This window comes from Podarcis erhardii, assembly GCF_964252035.2.
Source record: "Podarcis erhardii genome assembly, chromosome: 13".
NCBI classification, from domain to species: Eukaryota; Metazoa; Chordata; class Lepidosauria; order Squamata; family Lacertidae; genus Podarcis; species Podarcis erhardii.
Genome location: NC_138502.1, coordinates 11,383,763 through 11,404,034, shown reverse-complemented (window position 1 = coordinate 11,404,034; position 20,272 = coordinate 11,383,763). Strand labels below are relative to the sequence as shown.

Here is a 20,272-nt window from a genome sequence, read left to right as displayed (position 1 = left end):
CAGAAGGGAAAGACAACTAGTCAGCCCAAAGTCTGGATCTTCCAGAGCCACAACATTTTCTTCAAGGGAGGGGGATGCTTTAAACCCATTCTCGTGGTAAGCAGGACACCAGGGGAATGTACTCTGGCCATGCTTTGTATTTGTTTTGTTTTCTGCTCTTGGTGGAACCATGTTCATTGTATTATATCAATACATCATTTGCTGGTTGTAAAGATCACACTCCCTTATAAACATAAGGAAGGGCAGACGGTGCTGACTAAAACAAGATGGAGGAATCTGAAGCCCAGGGACAAAATGTGGTCCTCTGGGTCGTTCTGTCTGATTCTTGGTACTCTGTGAATGCCATGCCCCCTACTCTGTGATAGGTCACACCACTTCTAACAAGGACAACCCTTGACCAGGCCTACTTCATACCCTCCCTGCCTGGCTTGGCTGTGCCCTTGAACTCTTATCATCTGTCTATGTTTCCTGGATGGAAGATAGGGGAGGGTGTGTAGTGAATTTGTGGCTTGGTAGAAATGAGTGTCCTGCTGCCTCAACATGCTCCACTTCTATATATGGAAATAAAACAAGTAAAAACAACAACATATCTGATGTCTGATATCCTTACTTGCAAACAAAACTGTTCTGGAATGAATCTTTGCTTATGGGAAGAGAGACCACACCACGACTTGAATTAGCAGCACAGCATAATATAGAACAAAGAATGAACACAGAGTAGAATTATGCAACATAGTAAGGAGAGGAGAAATGGGGTGGCATTGTGTCTCTCAAGAGATGCTACTGTGTGTTGGCAGATAGCTTAGTTCCTGAGAGAGGTGTTCCCAAGGGTTGAGCCAGTCAGTGATTAAAACTGCAGCCAGAAATAATCAGTGGCATTGAAGCATTGGTGTGCCTGAATTCACACAGAGATATTTGGACTCTTTCTGATTCCAAACCCACATTATGGTCATTTATTTCATTCACTCCTGCAATGCCGAATGTGTGTGACAATATAAAACAAGGAGAGAAGCATACTTCCTTACCAAATTCAGAGAGAGGACTTGGGGTGAGCATTTCTGACGAATGGTGAAAACAAACTGCTAGCTATTAAGGGAGATAAACTGGATTTCTGATGGAAGCACAAGATACCTGGGTGGGAACTTGCATCAGAGGTAGAATGCCAACCCAAGAAGGAGGTAGTTCCTAATATTATAGATTATATGGGGCAACCAACACACTATGTCAAATTGCAGCTCCACAAGGACCATCATTCAACATTAAGTGTCCAGGAAAACAGCAGCGTCAAACAAATATACAACAAATATCTGAGATGTTTTGAAGCCTGTTGTAGTTTAATTAATAGTGTCTATGTGTGTGTTTGTGTGTGTGTGTGTGTGTGTGTGTGTGTGTGTGTGTGTAATATTTTGACACACATTATTTTGATGAAAATTAATTTAGAAACATAATCTGAAATTTAATTTTCTAAATATTCCTGTTGTTTTCAATTAACACAGCATAAGTAAAAAGTTAGATGCTGAAACCCTCCGATAATTATAAGGGAAAGGAATTTGAGATTAAATGCATTTACATCTAATGAAATCAAATTAATGTATATTTTAGGAGCTATTTTGTTATCATAGGGCTGGCCCCACAGTTGAGCAAAGCGACAAAGGCTATTTCAGGTGGCAGAATTTTTTTTTGTTAGCCCAATTGTGTTTTGTTAGCCCAAAAATGGAAAACTAGCAAGGTCCTGAATTATATTTCCCCATAGTTGTCAGCTTTTAAGTGCATTTGCTCTTATTCCATTTTAAATTTATAGCTAATCAGAAAAAAATAATGGCTTCTGAACACTGTTCAGTTGTGATCTGATACACACAGTGCAAAGAAGGAAGGCCCTACTGCACTCCCTAAATTTCATAGCTTTTTACCCTTTATATGTTGGTGGAAACAGGCAGACAGGCTCAGGGTAGGTGAAGAAACCGATACTTCTCTGAAGGTGTATGATACTGCTTCTGTTTTTTGATTCCAGATGGAGATAGTCAATGGTACCACAGTGCAGGAATTCATCTTGTTGGGATTTGGAGTTGAGAAGGAGAAGCGATTAGTGCTCCTCATTGTTTTTACCATCCTCTATATCGTCACTTTAGTTGAGAACATCACCATTATCACAGTGGTTTTCTTTGATGCTCACTTAGCCCAGCTTCCCATGTACATCTTGCTGAGCAACTTCTCCTGGCTGGAGATATGCTATGTGACCACAACTGTGCCCCATATGCTCTTTGACCTGGTGTCTCCTCCTGGGCTCATCTCCTTCCATGCCTGCATCCTCCAGTTCTACTTCTTATTCTCACTTGGCAACACTGAATTCTTCTTCCTGTCAGCCATGGCTTTGGACCGATATTTGGCCATCTGCCACCCACTACGCTACCCACAAATTATGTCCCCAAATTCCTGTTATTCCTTGGTGGCCTCTTGTTGGGTCCTTGGCTTTCTGGCCTACATTGTCCCAGCTACTTTGATCTCCAAGCTAACCTTCTGCGGACCTAACATCATTGACCATTTTGTGTGTGACCCTGTGCCAATTCTGTCCTTGGCTTGCCCTCCTCTTGGAAGTGTTCCCTTTATATGCCAGGTCATCATGCATGTCATGTTTTTAGTCAATGTATTATTTGTTGTGTTATCATATGGCATAGTCATTTTTACCCTGATAAAGTCCTCTGACAAAGGTAGTCGTCAGAAGTCCTTCTCCACCATATCCATGCACCTCTTAGTGGTGACCCTCTTTTATGGCACAGTGGCAGCTATGTATTTAATTCCACATGGAGAAAGCCAACCAGAGGCCACAAAGGCAGCCACACTCTTCTACACTGCTATTTCGCCTTTTCTGAACCCGCTGATTTACTGTCTGAGGAATGATCAGGTGAGGGAGGCTCTGGGCAAGTTGCTAAGGAGAATGTCAAGACTGCTGATGACAAAGGGCATGGTATAAAAATTGCTGGTAGGAGGGGGAAATAAAGTTAAAACAAAGCAACATGTCCATTTGAAGAGATCATAGAATCATGGAGTTGGAAGGCACCCTGAGAGTCATTTTGACCAACCTCAGATCAAGTTAATTTATCCCAAGATATACAAGCGGGGTACACATCCCTCTTTTAAGTTAAATCAATCAACATTGTAGTGTATGTAGAACATATCCTCTCAAATCGCTTAAGCCCTTTAAGGGGTTTGATGATGTTACAGGAAGTCCATCTGTTAATGTTCCCACTCTGAAAGGATGAAGTGTAGGAGTGTGTGAAGAAATAGCAGCGGCAGAGAGAGATGCAGAAAGGTCCATCATGGAGGGAAGTGTAGGCCTTGTGGTACAGGGTGCCTCTCCCAGGGTTTCTGCTGCTTGCCTCAACTTATTCTTCACTTGCAAATATGGAAATAAATCAAATATTGCCAAAATAGCACACACAAATGTCTGATTTCCTCTCCTTCAAACAAAACTGATTCTGATTAAGGTATTTCTGGAATGAATAATTGTTTATGGAAAGGGGGACCACACCACGATTGTAGATGCAAGAAAACTGACTCCTTTTTGGAAATAAAGCATTGTCAAGGCCCATAAGTTTAATTAAAACTTTTAGTTGCAGAACATTCCTCATAACAAATCAGCTTGGCTGGCTTAGTGGAGAGCAAATCTGTTCATATGGCAAAAGGTGTTGATGGGCCATCTGAGAAGAACCCTTTGCCCTTTGAAGGAACAGGAAATGAGAGTCTTGAGCAGGGGTTGCTGAGAAGAAGAAAGGGGAAAAGAGACAGGGAAATATCTTGGCTGAAGGCTGGTTGCACTTCTGTGGGGGATAAGCTCCTCTTGAAATGAACTTGATATAAGACTTGGACTCCCTCCATGTAGACAGAAGGTGTAAATAGGTAAATAAACCATATTTCTTAAAGCTACAGCAGTCTCCCACCATGTCTCAATTCTCCAAAGCAACACAGATCCTGGGTGAGTGCCTGGAGCCCCATGGACTCTTGCTACCACTCCACAGTGGAGGAGGAAGGTGGGTGTGGTAGAGGTGGGTTGACCCAGGTGTCATCATGAGGGGGGTGACAAAATGCTCAACATGCCCACTCCCGAACCCCAAAAGAAAGCAGTTCCTTCAGACAAATAATGACGCCATGCTCCTTCCGCCGCCACAGGTTGCCCTGGTGGGAAAGGAGAACCGGGCGGGGCAGGGCGGCTGAGGGTGGGGAGAGGTCAGTGCGAGCCCGAACCTCCAGGACACCGTCATCAACCCTTGAGCCTGGCCGTGGCTCTGCCTCCTCCTTCTCTTCTCAGGGAGGCTACATGACTTGGACCGGAGGAAGGGGGAGAAGCCGGGATCTACATTGGATAGCTGCCTGCGCAGCTGTTTTTCACTGGGGGGGGGGAGAGGAGAAGCCAGAATCTAAATCGAATAGCTGCCTGCATGGCTGGTTTTCACAGGGGGGTAGAGTGAGGAAGGGGGAATTTCAATGTGGGGGGTGGCAAAAAAATTCCACACCGGGTACCACCTGACCCTGCTACGCCACTCTCCACAAAGAGAAGGAGATACACCTAACTTTTGTAACAATATATACCAGATCTTCTTTGCAATATATGACATCCTAGAGTAATGGCCCAGGGGAGCTGGTTTTTCCATGGGAACTAAAAAGTTAGCTAATTGCAGTGCTTTATTTTTAGAAAAAAAGGCGCTGGTACTGTAACATGAAGTTGCTACAGCAAGTCCAATTACATAATTGTTTAGAACTGGTAACTGAGTTGGCTTGTTTCTCTTTCCCCTCCTCATTCCTTTTCCCCTTTTGTGTCACATCTTCTCAAATGGAAGCCTATTGGCAGAGACAAAACTATTTCCAATCAGTAAGCAGAATTTAGAAAATTATTGGCACTCTATAAACTAATGATCATAATATTACGAAGAATACATCACACCAGCTCTGGTTCATGTGCTCCAAGCTTTGGCCATTCGATTTGTTCTTTAAGAACATTTGGAAGAGGTAGTGTTTTGGAAAAACAGGAGGCATGCATCATACCAAAGTGGAGGGAGGCAGCCTGTGGCATAAAATTGCATCCCACTCCCAAAGGGTGCTGTTTTGTTTTTGTTTTTGTTTTAATTGTTCCTGAAGGAGATATTCCCAAGATTCATTTCAGTTTCTGATTAAAGCTGTAGTCGACACTGATCGGGGTATTTGAACTCTAGTCTGCATGCACATATATCTGGTGACTTTTAATTTCCTCCAGAAGTGCAGTATGGTCCTTTATGTCCTTCACACCATCTGTCTGGAAGACAACTACCAGTTAAATGCACAGAGAAGACTAACCTCCACCCCAGATTCTGTTGCTTTACTTCTGATGAGCCTTCTACTTTATGGGTCAATGTTTTAACTCCTATTGACAACCTTTCCCTCAAATCATGGCATGAACGTCTAGTGAGTTTTTCCTGGATGACAGAGCAGCATTTTGACTCCTACTGATATGGAGAGGTTTTTGTAGTTGTGTTGTGCTTGTGGGCTTGCTATAGGTCACCTGCTGGACTAGGTGGGCCATTGATGTGACCCAGTAAGGATCTTCTTATGGGAGTCATTGCCAGCAAAAAAGAAACAGGTGGGAACTTGAGTGGGAAACTTGGATGTGGATTTGAATGTCATTTCTCGTGGGGTGGCTTCCTCTAGGAATTTTGAGAAAACATTGCAAAATGACTGTGGGGAGAATTTAGAGTAAGAGGAGAGGATCATGGGACATGCCAATGATTCTAAGCTACATCCTGGATTTTAGATCCCAGATTTTATTAAGTCAAAGGGTTTGAGCCAACTGTTTCCCCTCATGCAGACCCCCTCCACAACGTGCATGTGCATTGCTTAAATTATTGGCTGGAAACCCCCCTTTGTGTGACTGATAACTTGTGAATAGGTGAAATAGGTGCACTTCTAATGGCTAGAAAATATCTCTTTCGGAAGGTAATATTATTTGTAGTTAGAGGGGCATTGAGTAGAGTTGGAGTTTGAATTTAAGAAGCATTATTGTGGTTTAGTTGTCTTCTTCAGGGGACTTGAAGCAGGAGTTCCAGTTACTTTGCATTCTTACAGGACCCTATTTATTTCAATTCTGCTTTTATACTTGTAAATAAAGGAAATGTAGAAGCTGCAACTCAAATACCTGTTGTTCTCCCATCAAAAGGATGGGCAAGGCATTTGGGAATGCATAACAATAGAATGACATCTAACTTCTGTAAAACAGCAGCAGCATTGGTTCTAAGATATATTTCAAAGAACAAACTCTTTCCCATGTATATTGTACAATTAATCTCAAATATGTTATTTAAATCAAGGTTTTGTGCTGCACTTGCTTTATCCTTTTAAAATTAAGTAAGCTGGGCACAATATCAGTTTGGTGTTATTTCTGGATTCAGTGGTGTGTGAGAGGAGAGAGACTTTAGCAGAACTGGGGATATGCTATTCTCTGCAAAGCTCTTGGATATCAGAATTAAATACCCTCAAAGCACTATATTTTAAGTGCATTATGTTATTTTTATACTTAACCAGGAAAAACAGGTACTTTGGGTGAATAATAACTTGTGAACTGTAACATAGGGTGGGCAGAAGAAATGCCCCAAAGCGTTCTGAAATGGCAAGTCTGAACAACCTTTGTTTTTCATTGTAAGCTAATGGTATTTAAACAACTGTATACCTCTTTATGCTGTGCAATAGTGATTATATTATTTGACTCCAGGTAGAGATGGCCAACGGGACTGCGGTGCAAGAATTCATTTTGCTTGGATTTGAAGTTGAACAGCAGAAACAATACTTGCTTTTTGTCTTCATTGCCATTCTCTACATGGTCACTATGGCTGAGAACATCACCATCATTGCAGTGGTCTTCCTAGATAACCACCTGGCTCAGCTCCCCATGTACATCTTGTTGAGCAGCTTCTCCTGGATGGAGATGTGCTATGTGTCCACCACTGTGCCCCGACTGCTCTTTGACCTGGTGTCTCCCCCTGGGTTCATCTCTTTCCATGCCTGCTTCCTCCAGTTCTACATTTTCTTCTCACTTGGCAACACTGAATGCTTCTTCCTCTCAGCCATGGCTTGGGACCGGTACTTGGCCATCTGTCACCCACTTCGCTACCCACAAATTATGTCCCAATATTCCTGTTCTGCTCTGGTAGGTGCATGTTGGGTTGTTGGTTTCATGTGGTACCCTATCCCAGTGATTTTGATCTCCAAGTTGTCCTTCTGTGGACCTAACATCATTGACCATTTTTTGTGTGATCCTGGGCCAATTTTGTCCCTGGCCTGCCCTCCACTCGGAAATGTTCCCCTTGTCTGCCAGATATTCATGCATGCTCTGTTTTTAATCAATGTCTTATTTGTTCTACTATTCTATGGCATTGTGATTCTCACCCTGATGAAAACCTCTAACCAAGGCACTTGTAGGAAAGCTTTTGCTACCATATCTTTTCACCTAGTTGTGGTCACACTTTTTTATGGCTCAGTAGCAGCGATGTACTTGATTCCAAGTGGAAAAACTCATTCAGCAGTCACTAAGGCAGTCACACTCTTCTACACGGCAATTACACCCTTTCTTAACCCCTTGATCTACTGCCTGAGGAATGATCAGGTGAAAGAAGCCGTGGGCAGGTTGCTGAGGAAAAAGGAAAGATGGTTGAGGAGAAAGATGGTAGTTTAATAAGGCTGAAGGAAACAAGTGTCACAAAACACCCAAGCATGTATTCAAATCTATTAAAATGAATGTATTTACAGTTGGAGTCCATAGGGTAGAATCCAACACTGCATAAATTGACATCTATTTGTATAGTGTAACTTAACCTTCCTCTCTTTCCCCTTGCATAACCCCCAAAATCTCCTCCAGAGGAACCATCAAAAGCAGACTTTGAGGAGAAGAAGGTAAAGTCCCATTGTGCTAGCAGAAGTCTGATCTGTTTTTGCACAGATAGCATTGGATATAACCCTTAATGACCAGTCAGGTTGACCAGTATCTACGCAGGATCAAGGAGGACCTCAATGCTTGGCACACAACGTTCCAAAGATGTCCAACTATGCTTTTGGAATGCAGTTAAATTATAATTTCATTTTGGCAGAATCCATTGAAAATATGTCATAAAACAAAGTAAAACGAATAATCTGTTTTGCAAACTGACTGGAAATAGTACATTAAAAAGATTATCTGTGGGTGTGCTTTTCCTCCTAAAGTGATAAACTCACTAGTGTGATTTGTGTGTGTTTCTGAAATTTTATAAATGCAACAAAAAATAATTCAATGGAAACTCCAAACAGATGTGCTTATATAGGCAGTATATGTGTGTGTTTTAGTAAAGGGTGAACACATCATCATTTACCATCTGAACACAAATGTAGCCTTTTAATAAACAAACTTGACTTCACTTTCCATGTTCTGCCATTTTCAGCCTTTTTCTGTGCACTTGCTGCCTCTAACAGAAAAAGCATCCTATACTCATACATAGTCACAGTCAATAATGCTGTATTGTTTTTAACACTGTATTGTTTTTAACACTCAATTGGGAGCTGCCCAGAGTGGCTGGGGAAACTCAGCTAGATGGGCGGGGTATAAATAATAAAATATTAGCGTAAAACTGAGACATCTCCTCATGTGGGATAGACCTAAGGATTACAAATTTGACCAAGGTGGAAGTTGGAGCTTTGGGGACATTTGGATTTGAAAGGAAGATGAAACAAGATTTGGAGTACCCCATAGGCTTTACTTTTAAGCATGGAGGGCTGATTGGAAAAAACATGGATCCTGTTGGGCTGGAGCCCCTCCGAGATTTGGGGTTTAACATTAAAGACTATCAAAAAGGCCGGCAGAGAGGAACTGAAAGAGATTTAAGAGCCTCGGACATGAGATCTCCAGGCTAAACAGTATATTAGACTGATGAACACTTGTTGGGGACTGAAACCTGGAAAGGGGTGGGTGGAATCTGGGAATCCAAAGGGTATATAATTATAATTTGCTTTGTACTAATTTGCTTTGTTATTTGTATGGAAATTGGGAAAGCCATGGAAGGGAAATTTTGGTCGACTTTAGGAAATATGTTTCAAGAATGAGTAATGATGTATAAGTATTGATGTTTAAGTTTGGATAAGTTAAAATTGGTTTTTAAAATGGTCAAAATGAAATGAAAATAAGGTTTGCAAAAATAAATTGAGGAAATGGAAAAAAGAGGAAATGTAAAATAACAACATGCTAAAATAAATTATTAAGTTAAAGTTGAGAAATAAGTAATAAGGACTTGCTGAGTTAACAAATTAAACTGGAATACAAGAAGGGGAGGTGTGAGGAGGTCTGAGAAAGAAGTTAAATGAAAATAAGCAATTGAAGTTTTATGTGTTTTTAATTGTATTTTTTGTTATTTTTTCTCTATTTTTTGTTATGTTTTGTTATTGAAAATGCTAATAAATATTCATTAAATAAATAATAAATAAATTATTATTATCATTATTATTATTAGTAGTAGTAGTAGTAGTAGTGGTAGATGGATATTATATCAGCTTCATTAATGTGTGACCCCGAAATTCTGGACCCCTGCAAACTGAATTCCAACAACGTCATGTGTGATAATCCATAAATGATATATTTTCATTGGCCATCTGTGGGGATGGAAAGGGGAATGATGAGGCAACACTCCCTGTCTTGCTATGGCAGTTGCATTGCGAATCTCAGCTTTAGGGCAAAACTTCCCTCCATATTCAGCTGAAGAGAGTAGTTTCTTAGTCATGATTCATTGGAGACGAGTGTGGATGGAGATAACCATCACACTGAAAGAAAAGCAGTGTAGTTGTCTGGCAGCTGCATTATCTAATACACATCTAGTTATTATCCATACACAGTGCTTTATTTTCAATAGAAATGATATTTGAAAGGACATTGAAGTGGGCTTTGCCCCAACTAGCTATCTATGCTTGATTTGATTGTCAACGTCTTGGATTAATTGCCTTAGAAAGACCTTTGCCCAACATCCACTCCTCTCCCCACAATTACACATCCTTTTACACAGTGCTTTTTTTCTTTAAAAATGTTTAGGGGTACTCTCATTTTGGTTACTCCCCCCACCCCCAGACAAGGGACTCGAGGCAGCAGAGGTGCTGAGAGGACAGGAAGGCCCCTGGTGATGGCGATGGCAGGGTCAGCTTGAGCAAGGTGGGGTGAGCACTCGCCAGCTGGCTGTAGCCTGGCAAGAGGAGGAGGGCCTTTTCCTCCACTGCAGCCACCCCAGACTCCCCTCCCTGGGCACCGACGGGGAGAATGATGGAGCTCCAATCTGCACTGCTACTATGGAGACAGCTGGCATGTCGGTCGGTCCGTCAGGGCAACACAAATGTTTAGGGGTACCCCAGAAAAAAGCACTGCTTTTACAAAGGAATGAATGAAAGATGTAATAGAAAACCAGGAGCATTGGCAGGGAAATTGGGTGACAAAATGTGCCCTCCATTTTGGTACAACATTAAAATGACCTGTACTGGCATCGGGGCATCTTAGTACATCTCCTGGGAAGGGATTGGACTCAGAGAAACATTAACCACAACTCACAAAATCCAGTGTGATGGGATTGTTATTCCAGGTAAGATAGCACCACTGTAGTCATCTTATCAGGTAGTCTCTTTGGATTCTGATCTCAAACCTACATTGTCTTCCTAGTACACAAAACAAAAGGGACTCAAGATTTCTGTCTCCTAGCCTGACCTCTGTGATCCAGCAATTATCTCTGTTGGCAAAGGCATCTGCATGGGAATCCGGGATCTACCTCTGTGACCCCTTTCCCCCAGGGCATAATCATAGGCCACTGAAATATTCCAGGTGTGTATCTTGGTTCACCGTAGAGAAAATGAGCACGTCACCAGTTTCCTTGGTAGAGAGACTACAGCAAAGATAACTGCTATGGGTGTTCTTGGTTCTCCAAAGAATAGTCTGTGTATTTTACCTACACCCCTGGATAATGAATCATCTGAGCTATTACCATGAGGAAGTATTTCTGATCTCTGACTCATGGCTTTAGAAATAAAGAGGGTATTGGAAATGATGGTAGGAATGATTAGGGACAAAGAAAGAAAATGCTGTGTTTGACAGCTTTTGAAGGCATCTGCCTGCCCATTATTGTCAACAGACTGCTCAGCGAGATGGACCTTTGGTTGAATCCAGGAAGACAGACCAGTTCCTATGCTTTTGCTTAAGAGTGAACAGAAAAGCTGGGTGATCAGGATTTCAACATTTCGGATTTGATTCTCTTGTGAGTGATATATTGCCTCCTCTTAAGCTCTGATGGTGGCCCTGTTGTGGAAAAAAGCCCAAGAAGACCAGGAGCAGAGGGAACATGGGAAGCAGACCTATACTAAATCAAACCATTGGTTTGTCTTTCTTAGTATTGTCCACTCTGACTCGCAGCTCCTCTCCAGGGTTTAAGACCAGGAGTCTTTCCCAGCCCTGTTTGGTTTTGCCAGGAATTGAACATGGGACCTTCTGCATGAAAAGCTCTACCACTGAGCTATGGTCCTTCCCTCCAAAAGGACCTCTTTTTTCCTTATTCCTCCCAGCAGTGCTATCTCAGGAGACAAACAACCCTGGAGAAAATTCTAAGACAGATCAGTGCTGGTTAATGAAAAACAGTACATGGGAAATGGAAGGGAGACTTGAAGCCATGAAAGGTTTTCTTAAGTGGGCATCAGATGTTTGTGTATTGGGGCTGCAGGATCTTCTCAAGCTGCTGGAGATGGTGGGATCTTCATTTTGGGAGGGGGGCACTAGGCTATTGATGTATGTCTTGACGTTAGTGAGAAGAAGGTATTGAGGGATAATGCTCACAGAAAATAAGATATTTGGAGCTGAGTATGTTCAGTGTCCCAGGGGTTGTTTGGGCAGTGTCACTGCATTCTTAGCTCTTGGCTGTGGTTGGGATGGCATATTGCTCTGAACCTGATAATGTTGACATGGGTTGTTAGGATGTGCTTGTAAAGAATATTTTCTTCATGAAAAAAGTCCCAGGTTCTTTCCTTGGCATCTCAAGGTAAGGATGGGGGGGGGGATCCTATTTAAATCGCTGGTGAACCAATGCTGAGTGAACTAATGCCCTGACTTGGTATGGAACAGTTTCCTATGTTCCCATGTACCTCAACCTGCCGCATTGAGCATCTGAATTAGAACTTTCCCCAGTTTTCATTTTGACAAAATAACAATTGGCCACCAAACAATTACGGAATATAAACAGCTTCTAATTTAATGTGCGTTTACTGGTAGTAACTGACAATGGTAGTAAGTGACAATGAATTATTTATCCATCAGATAATCCAAGCTTCTATCCTATCCACACTGCTTGAATGTATTAGGATATATTTCTTTGTAGAGATGGAAAGGTTTGCAACAGTGCAAGACACTTGAATCAAAGAATTACTTGCATCCAGTGCTATTTTTCTAGGAAAAGAGGTGCTGAAACTCACAATGAAGGCGTCCCTTGTTCGCTTATCATGACAATGGTGCCCACCTGAGAGGTGCTAGAACTGAGTTCTGGTTTAGCTCCAACTGGAAAAAGCCCTGCTTGCATCAGTCTCTTGATGTGTGTAAATCTTGAGCCATATATTCACTCTTTAGCTGGTTCAGCAGCAAATGTATTTTGAAGATAGCTTCAGGGCCAAGTGAAACTTCATCTAGGGGCTGGTGGGCTGATATGGGGGGGTTGGGGGGTAGGGAAAAAAAGATTAATTGAAGATTGAGTTTTGAATCTTCTGAGTTTTGAATCTTCCATTAATGTATAACTTGATGCTAGTGGATAGGGGAAATTAGCTATTATCATTCCCTGAACTTTAGGCTGAGTGTCATTCATTATATAGTCAGATGACACCAGCCAAGAGGTAGGCATGAAATTTGTAGAAGAAGAAAGAAGCTCCACAATGTGGTGGGAGGGATGCTCTAAACAACCCAAAGAGCATTGATGGTGTACAATGGTCATGTAAGGAAACAATGGTGAGAGGGAAATAGAATGGTTTAGCTAGAATTCTAAGTACCGGCACATGGCAACATTTTGATTCAGGTCTCCCTTGCAAAAGGAACTTCTCATTATGAAGTTATGCTAAAAAAACCACAACTCCTTGGAAATTGTGTTTGTAAGCATGAATGAAATTCTGCATATTTGTTTCCCCCCCAAGGACTACAGTGCATTGGTAATGATAATTCCACCTGCCTTTTTCTAATATTTGTCTCCTTATGGCTGGTTTGGCAGAAAAGACTTGACTGAGTCTCCCTGATTTGCTTAGTAAAATAATATTATCCATATAATCCAAGTAATATGTTGCAAGACTTTGAGGATGCCCTGTCTAATTGAGTTTGTATTCTGTGTTATAATCCATTAAATAGATACATTGTAATAATATGTCCCTGTGCAATGCAATAAAATGAATTAACTTTACTGAATATAATTATATGGTGTTATTTTTGATTGTAATACTTATAGATCACAATAGTAAGTTGTTCTGTGCTGTCTTTGAACAGTATAGAATAGATTGTCTAGAAGTGCTAATAGTAACACCTTCTTGCCTCTCTCCCACCCAGGTCCAGCCATCTCCATGAATGCTTCCAGTGTCACAGAGTTTGTGCTCCTGGGTCTCTTCCATTCCCACTCCATCCAGCTCCTTCTCTTTGTCCTGGTCTTTGCCTGCTACACAGCAACCCTTGTGGGCAACCTCCTCATTGTGGTGACTGTACATGCAGAGCCCCGCCTCCTTCTGTCCCCCATGTACTTCTTCTTGTCTAATTTATCCATTCTTGATACTTCCTTGGCTTCTGTGGCTGTGCCTAAAATGCTGGCAGACCTGGTTAGCTATGGCCAGACCATTTCCTATGGAGGCTGCATGGCCCAAGTCTTCTTCCTTCACTTCTTTGGGGGTAGCGAGATGCTGCTTCTCACTCTCATGGCTTATGATCGCTATGTGGCTATCTGCCACCCACTGAGATATACAACTACAATGAACCGCCAACGTTGCATGAGACTTCTCGCATCCTGCTGGATTGGAGGTCTTATCCATTCTGCCACCCAGCTCATCCTGGTCCTCCGACTCCCATTCTGTGGACCAAATGAACTGGACAATTTCTACTGTGATGTTCCGCAGGTGGTCAAATTGGCTTGTGTCAATACCTATGTCACTGAGATACTCATGGCAGCCAACAGTGGCCTCCTCTCCTTGGTTTGCTTCCTTATCTTGCTAGTCTCCTATGGTGTCATCCTGGTCAGCCTACAAGGCCGCTTCAAGGAGAGTAGAGGGAAGGCTCTGTCGACCTGCAGTTCTCACTTGACCGTAGTCAGCCTCTTTTTTGTGCCCTGCCTCTTTGTGTACCTTGTACCTTTCTCCAGCACCAACGTGGACAAAATGGCCTCCACATTCTACACTGTAGTCACCCCTGCACTCAACCCTATTATATATACTCTCAGGAATCAAGACATGAAGAAGGCTATGGGCCAGTTGAAAAACCAGTGCATTTTCTTACATTGATCTGTGATGGGAGAAAGTTGAACTCTCTCCCCAAAACATGTATCTGTTAATAACTCCCAGACCTCTCCTGCTTTCTTGATGGATGTGTGGTTGGTTGATAAGCTGCGAGAAGTGAGGTTACAGGGAACCAGGCAGAGGGCATTCCTGGTAGTGGCAGGAATATTTTATGTGCTGTAAGCCACCCTGAGTGGCTGGGGAAACCAAGCCAGATGGGTCGGATATGAAATATAAAATTAGGTGTCCAACCAGTGTAGCCATGGTTACTGTGATGGGAATTGTAGTCCAACAATATTCAGAGGACCACTGCTTAGCCATTCTTACCTTATTGTTTGAACGCAATGGTATTTGAACTGTTGATATGACAAAAATATTGTGCATATTCATGGTTTAAAAACATTATAAATGACATTATTTTATTTGTTTAATAAAGTTGTTTGTCTTCTTTGAAAAATTATATTGGTAAAGTTGTATTTTTCATTATATAACATTCAAAAGTAGAATTCAGTTTGCATTAGAGCACCAGGCTCACTGATGAGCTGAGAACAGTGTAACTGCAATGGTCTGGAGCAAACAGACCTGAAATGTATTGTTGAACAATGTCCCAATCTCTGAGTGGGACACTGGGTAACCCTTGCTCTGGCGATGCTCTGATATCCACATATTGCTGCAACTAGGCAACAATGCATTGTTGTATTAGGCTAAGAATCATTGGTCCAATTGCCTTGGAGCTATATTATTCCAACAAGATGCAGGAGCATCTTTGGTTTCTCCCAGAGTTGATGAGTCTTGTTTTAGAACAATGAGAAATTGAGCCTTTACAGTCATCAGCCCAGTCCTTTGGGACATCCTGCCAATAGAGATTCAGTGGGTGCCTTCTGCGCCAACTTTTTGATATTCCAGATAGCATAGCACCACTGTGAGTTTGATGTTGCATAGTTATATTAATTGCATTAGGCAGTCTCTTTGGATTTTGGCCACCTTCCTAAATTTTCTGTGAAATACATGAGACAAAAGGGACTTGAGATTTTTGGCTCCTAGTGCTTCCTCTATGATTGATTCAGCAATAAACTCTTTTGGCAAAAGTATCCGAAAGGGACCAGGGATCTGCCCCTTGCCCCCCAGAGTATAATCACAAGCTCCTGAAATATTATAGATGTGTTTCTACTCCCACTATAGAGAGAAACTGCAGGATACTTTGTTCCATAGTTAGAGAGACTGCTGGGTGTCCAGTACTAGAAGCAGAAAAAGGCAATGAATGGTTACATCTAGTTCTCTAAATTACAGTCTGGAGGTTTTTCCAGTAGCCCTGGGTGAGGAATACTCTGAGCTGCTACAATGAACAGGCTTTGCTGATCTTTAGAATAGAGGGAAAGAAAAATAGGGTTTAAAATGACATGGTAGGTTCGAACAAAGCTGAGAAACCCATTATGCTGTCCTTGAGCTTTTGAAGGCATCCGCCTGCCTATTGCTGTAAGAAGATTGGATGGTAGATTGACCTTTGGTCTTATGCTTGTGTTTGGCAAAGACTGGGAATCTGGATTCCTGAATTCTGTTTTGATAGTCCACACTTAATGCTTATATAAGGTAATTCATTCCTTGCCCTCAAGCCCTGATGTTGGTCATGTTATAAAAAAATCATAGAAAACTAGTAATATTTTTTTCCCTTTTTTCCTCCTATTTCCCTTTAGCGTTCACATTTTTCTTCTGAATCTTTCTTCACCTTTGAAGTGCAATCTCTGGAGACCAACAGCACAGGAGGGCACCCTAAAGCAGATCAATGCTGACCGAGAACAAGGTATGTGAGAAAAGGAGCAGAATGTTGAATGAAAGAAAGATACCATTGAGGTGGCTCTGGAGGTTGGTGTCTTGGAGTTCCAAGATCGTCTCAAGCTGCTGGATATGAGGTGAGGGCTTCATTGTGGGAGCACTAGATCACTAAAGTACTGGATACATGAACTTAGTGAGAAGACATATCTGCTTATTTCAAAAAAGAGATTTGGATCTTAGTGTGCTCAGTAACCCAGACATGCAGCATTGCTCTGGCGGTGTCCTTGCATGCCTAAGTAACAGTATTAAGATGCCCCCATGTATGAGATGCCCCCTATTTTGGGGGACTCAGATTTAAGAAAATCCACCCTCGGCACTATCGATGTATAAGACACCCCCTAATTTTTGACATTACCGGTATTTTGGGGGGAAAAGCCTAGTCTTATACACAGGAAAATACGGTATATGTGTGGCTGTAAGGACACATTCCAATGAAGTTCTAACTCTGAAATGTCTTATTTGTTGCATTCAGAAATGTTAAGAAGGGTCTCTAACCATAATAAACTGATGGAGTGGTTATTTGAGCTTCCATCAGCTTCACCAGAAGGTGTGAGGGAAAGACAGCAAGGAACAATGCATGGTACCAATGCACAGTAGTTTTGCTGATGCATTCTGGCAGTTCTGCTGGTTTGTTTGCACCACACTGACCCGCCAGGCCCCTCTCCACTCTCCTCTCCCTCCCAGTAAGCTACAGTGATTCTAGTGATGGAAAGTCAGGTAAGCATTATCACCCCTTCCCATAAATTGCTACTGCTTGCATTGTTAGTTACACTAAAATGGGTTGATACTAGGCAGGGGTTGAAACTCAGGTGTAGAGTGCACATATTGTATGTGAAAGTTTCCAGTTTCTATTCAAGGTATTACTTGGAAACACTCCTGTATGAAGGCACCTATATGAAAACCAGTCAGTGCTGGCGATATTGCAAATGGACTGACATATCATGAAGCAATTGTCTGTGTGCATGAATCTATTGTATTAGTATCTGAATGAGGACTCCCCTCAACTTTTAAATTGGCAAAATAGTCAAATAGCCACCAAACAGTTGCAGAATATAAATAGATAGGTTTTTGTGTAATGTGTGTCAATAATGGCAGTCTTCTTTTTCTTCTTCTTTGGTGATCACTGGTAGCTGAGTAAGATTGTCTTCCATGAACACTGTTTTAAAAGTGAGTCCGAAAGTGACTGTGGAGGCCAGTTCTGGATCCACACGTTCTTCCACAGTAGGGACATAGTTTCCAGGCAGGAGCTTATCATGGTGAGGGTTTGCCAAGCGTGCCTTCCTCCTAGCACATTTCTCCCTTTCGTCTTGAGTTTGAGTATAGATTGCAGGTTTTTAAGCCTACAATCTGATCCAAACTTCCTGGGAGTACTGGACTCAATGGGACTTCTAAGTAGAAATGGATAGAAATACACACAGCAAGGATACACACAGGAAGACACACAGCAAGACACAGGAAGACACACAGCAAGACAGCAAGACACAAGTCAAATAATTTATTGCATTAATCTCTTGGTTCTTGTATTTGCTTTTTCTGATGGCCAAGAGTAGCTCCTTGAGCAGCAAACAGGTTTTGATGATAGCTTCAGGGTCAAGTGAAGCACAGAAGACTAGGCACTATGGAGGCTGATAGTCCAAGCCATGATTTCATTTTTTCCCCGGGGTAAGATATAATTGGTGGGATCTCAGATCTACAGAGGCGAAAATGCTTTGTCAGTGTTACACAGTGTTTGGTTTGCATGAAAGCTGGCAATGTTAACATGGCTCTGATACTCAGTTCTGGTACTCTTTTGAGTGCATTCACTAGAGATGTTGAGCAAAATTAATAAAATAGTTGGAACAGAAGAAAGACTTAAACACCCATTTCTCTAAACTTATGCCTGAAAACACACTAAATATGAACTAAGACATGATTAGGTTTGTCAGGGAAAGAGAGGGGTGGCTGAAAGCATGGTGAAGGTGTTACTTGCTTTAGGGTGAGAAGGGAAGATTATCAGAACACAGAAAGGGGTTGGGTCCATGTGATTTCTTTCCTTTCCTTTTAAAAAAATTCTTTATTGCTGGTGTGGCAGGAAAGACTACAATGAATCTTCCTGACAATATGTTCCATAAAGTCATGCATTGTGGAACTTTGAGGATCCACTGCCTAGTTGAGTTAGTATTCTGCGCTCAACGCTAATAATTTAAACTAAGATATTGCAATAAAAACATGCTTTATCACTGTGCAATGTGATAAAATATATTAAGTCTACTGAATATCATTATCTGAGGTTAATCTTTCTTGTCATACTTATAAGTAAATCCCAACAATAGGGTATTTTGTGATATCTTTGAACACTGAGGAAAAGATGGAGGAGAGCTACTGACTCTTAACTTGTCTTTGTCTCTTCCCTCTTCAGATCCAGCCACCTCTATGAATACTTCCAGTGTCACTGAGTTTGTCTTCCTAGGTCTCTCCCGCTCCCACTCCATCCAAATCCTTCTCTTTGTCCTGGTCTCAGTCTCCTACACAGCAATCCTACTGGGCAATCTCCTCATCGTGGTGACTGTGCATGCAGATTCCCATCTCCTCCAGACCCCCATGTACTTCTTCCTGGCTAACTTATCCATCATTGATACTTCTGTGGGCTCTGTGGTTGTCCCCAAGATGTTGGCAGGCCGAGCAAATTATGGCCAGACAATCTCATTCGGTGGTTGTATGGCCCAGGTCTTCTTCCTTCACTTCTTTGGGGGTACCGAGATGCTCCTCCTCACCGTTATGGCCTATGATCGCTATGTGGCCATCTGCCACCCACTGACATACACAACCAGAATGAATCGCCCACGTTGCAGGAGGCTCCTGGCATCCTGTTGGGTTGGAGGCGTCATCCACACCGGAACCCAGCTGGTCCTAGTTCTTCGACTCCCATTCTGTGGACCAAATAAACTGGACAATTTCTTCTGTGATGTCCCACAGGTGGTCAGATTGGCTTGTGCCGATACTTACAGCACTGAGATACTCATGGCAGCCAACAGTGGCCTCCTCTCCTTGGTTTGCTTCCTTATCTTGCTAGTCTCCTATGGTGTCATCCTGTTCAGCCTTCAAGGCCACTTCAAGGAGAGTGGAGGAAAAGCTTTGTCCACCTGCAGCTCTCACTTGACCGTGGTCAGCCTCTTTTTTGTGCCCTGCCTCTTTGTGTACCTTGTACCCTTCTCCAGTTCTGGTGTGGACAAAATGGCTTCCATATTCTACACCATGGTCACCCCTGCTCTCAACCCTATGATATATACTCTGAGGAATAGGGAAATGAAGGAGGCTATGGTTCGGTTGAAGAACCACTGCATCTTCTTCCGTTCTTGTGTCCATGGACAAAAATGAGTTCTCCCCCAAAATATTATACCTACTACAGTCGCACATTCCTCTCCTGATTTATGAATGGCTTTGTCACTGAAGCAAATGGAAAACTAGCTCTCTGTATAATTAGAGGTCTTTGGCGGTGCATATTCTATGGCTAGTGTTCCAGGAGCTGCTGTGCAAAGCCTACATATGCACAGATAGAAAGAAATGTTCTCCTTGAATCCATGTGGTTGTAGTGGTTAGATCTGAATTTTGAAGTGAACGTAAATGTTGGTTCCTTCCACAATTTTATCTTGCCTACCACAAAGTACAGGCATCGCTTAGACCACTGATGGTTAATTTGTTGCTCTGCATATGTTGTTGGATGCTAACTACCACCAACTGTGGCCAGCATGACCAATGGTCAGGATTGAAGGAGTTGTAGTCCAACAAGATTTGGAGGGCTAGAGGTTAGCCACCCCTGCCTAAATGTTTAGATAAAATTAACATTGAACTGTTGGTATACAAAATAGGTTGACAATATTTAAGTAACTATTTTATTTTATTTTTAAAGCAATGGCTTTCTTCGAATGAGACAAAATCACAT

At 42.1% G+C, this 20,272-nt stretch overlaps 4 protein-coding genes across 4 annotated transcripts; all 4 read left to right on the top strand.

Moving 5' to 3' along the window:
- Positions 1-2,011: 2,011 nt before the first annotated feature.
- LOC309326612 (olfactory receptor 11G2-like) lies at positions 2,012-2,971 on the top strand (the record flags this gene model as incomplete). Its single annotated transcript, XM_081835480.1, has 1 exon — positions 2,012-2,971. The coding sequence occupies one exon, from the start codon at positions 2,012-2,014 to the stop codon at positions 2,969-2,971; it is 960 nt and encodes a 319-aa protein (XP_081691606.1).
- A 3,780-nt stretch (positions 2,972-6,751) lies between these two features.
- On the top strand, positions 6,752-7,696 carry LOC309326882 (olfactory receptor 11H6-like; the record flags this gene model as incomplete). The annotated part of the gene is made up of 1 exon (XM_081835914.1): positions 6,752-7,696. The coding sequence occupies exon 1, from the start codon at positions 6,842-6,844 to the stop codon at positions 7,694-7,696; it is 855 nt and encodes a 284-aa protein (XP_081692040.1). The 5' UTR covers positions 6,752-6,841.
- A 5,903-nt stretch (positions 7,697-13,599) lies between these two features.
- Positions 13,600-14,523, top strand: LOC309326628 (olfactory receptor 4Q3-like; the record flags this gene model as incomplete). The annotated part of the gene is made up of 1 exon (XM_081835498.1): positions 13,600-14,523. One exon carries the CDS (start codon positions 13,600-13,602, stop codon positions 14,521-14,523), a length of 924 nt encoding a protein of 307 aa, XP_081691624.1.
- A 4,239-nt stretch (positions 14,524-18,762) lies between these two features.
- Positions 18,763-19,707, top strand: LOC309326881 (olfactory receptor 4Q3-like; the record flags this gene model as incomplete). Its single annotated transcript, XM_081835913.1, has 1 exon — positions 18,763-19,707. The coding sequence occupies one exon, from the start codon at positions 18,763-18,765 to the stop codon at positions 19,705-19,707; it is 945 nt and encodes a 314-aa protein (XP_081692039.1).
- Between the last annotated feature and the right edge of the window lie 565 nt (positions 19,708-20,272).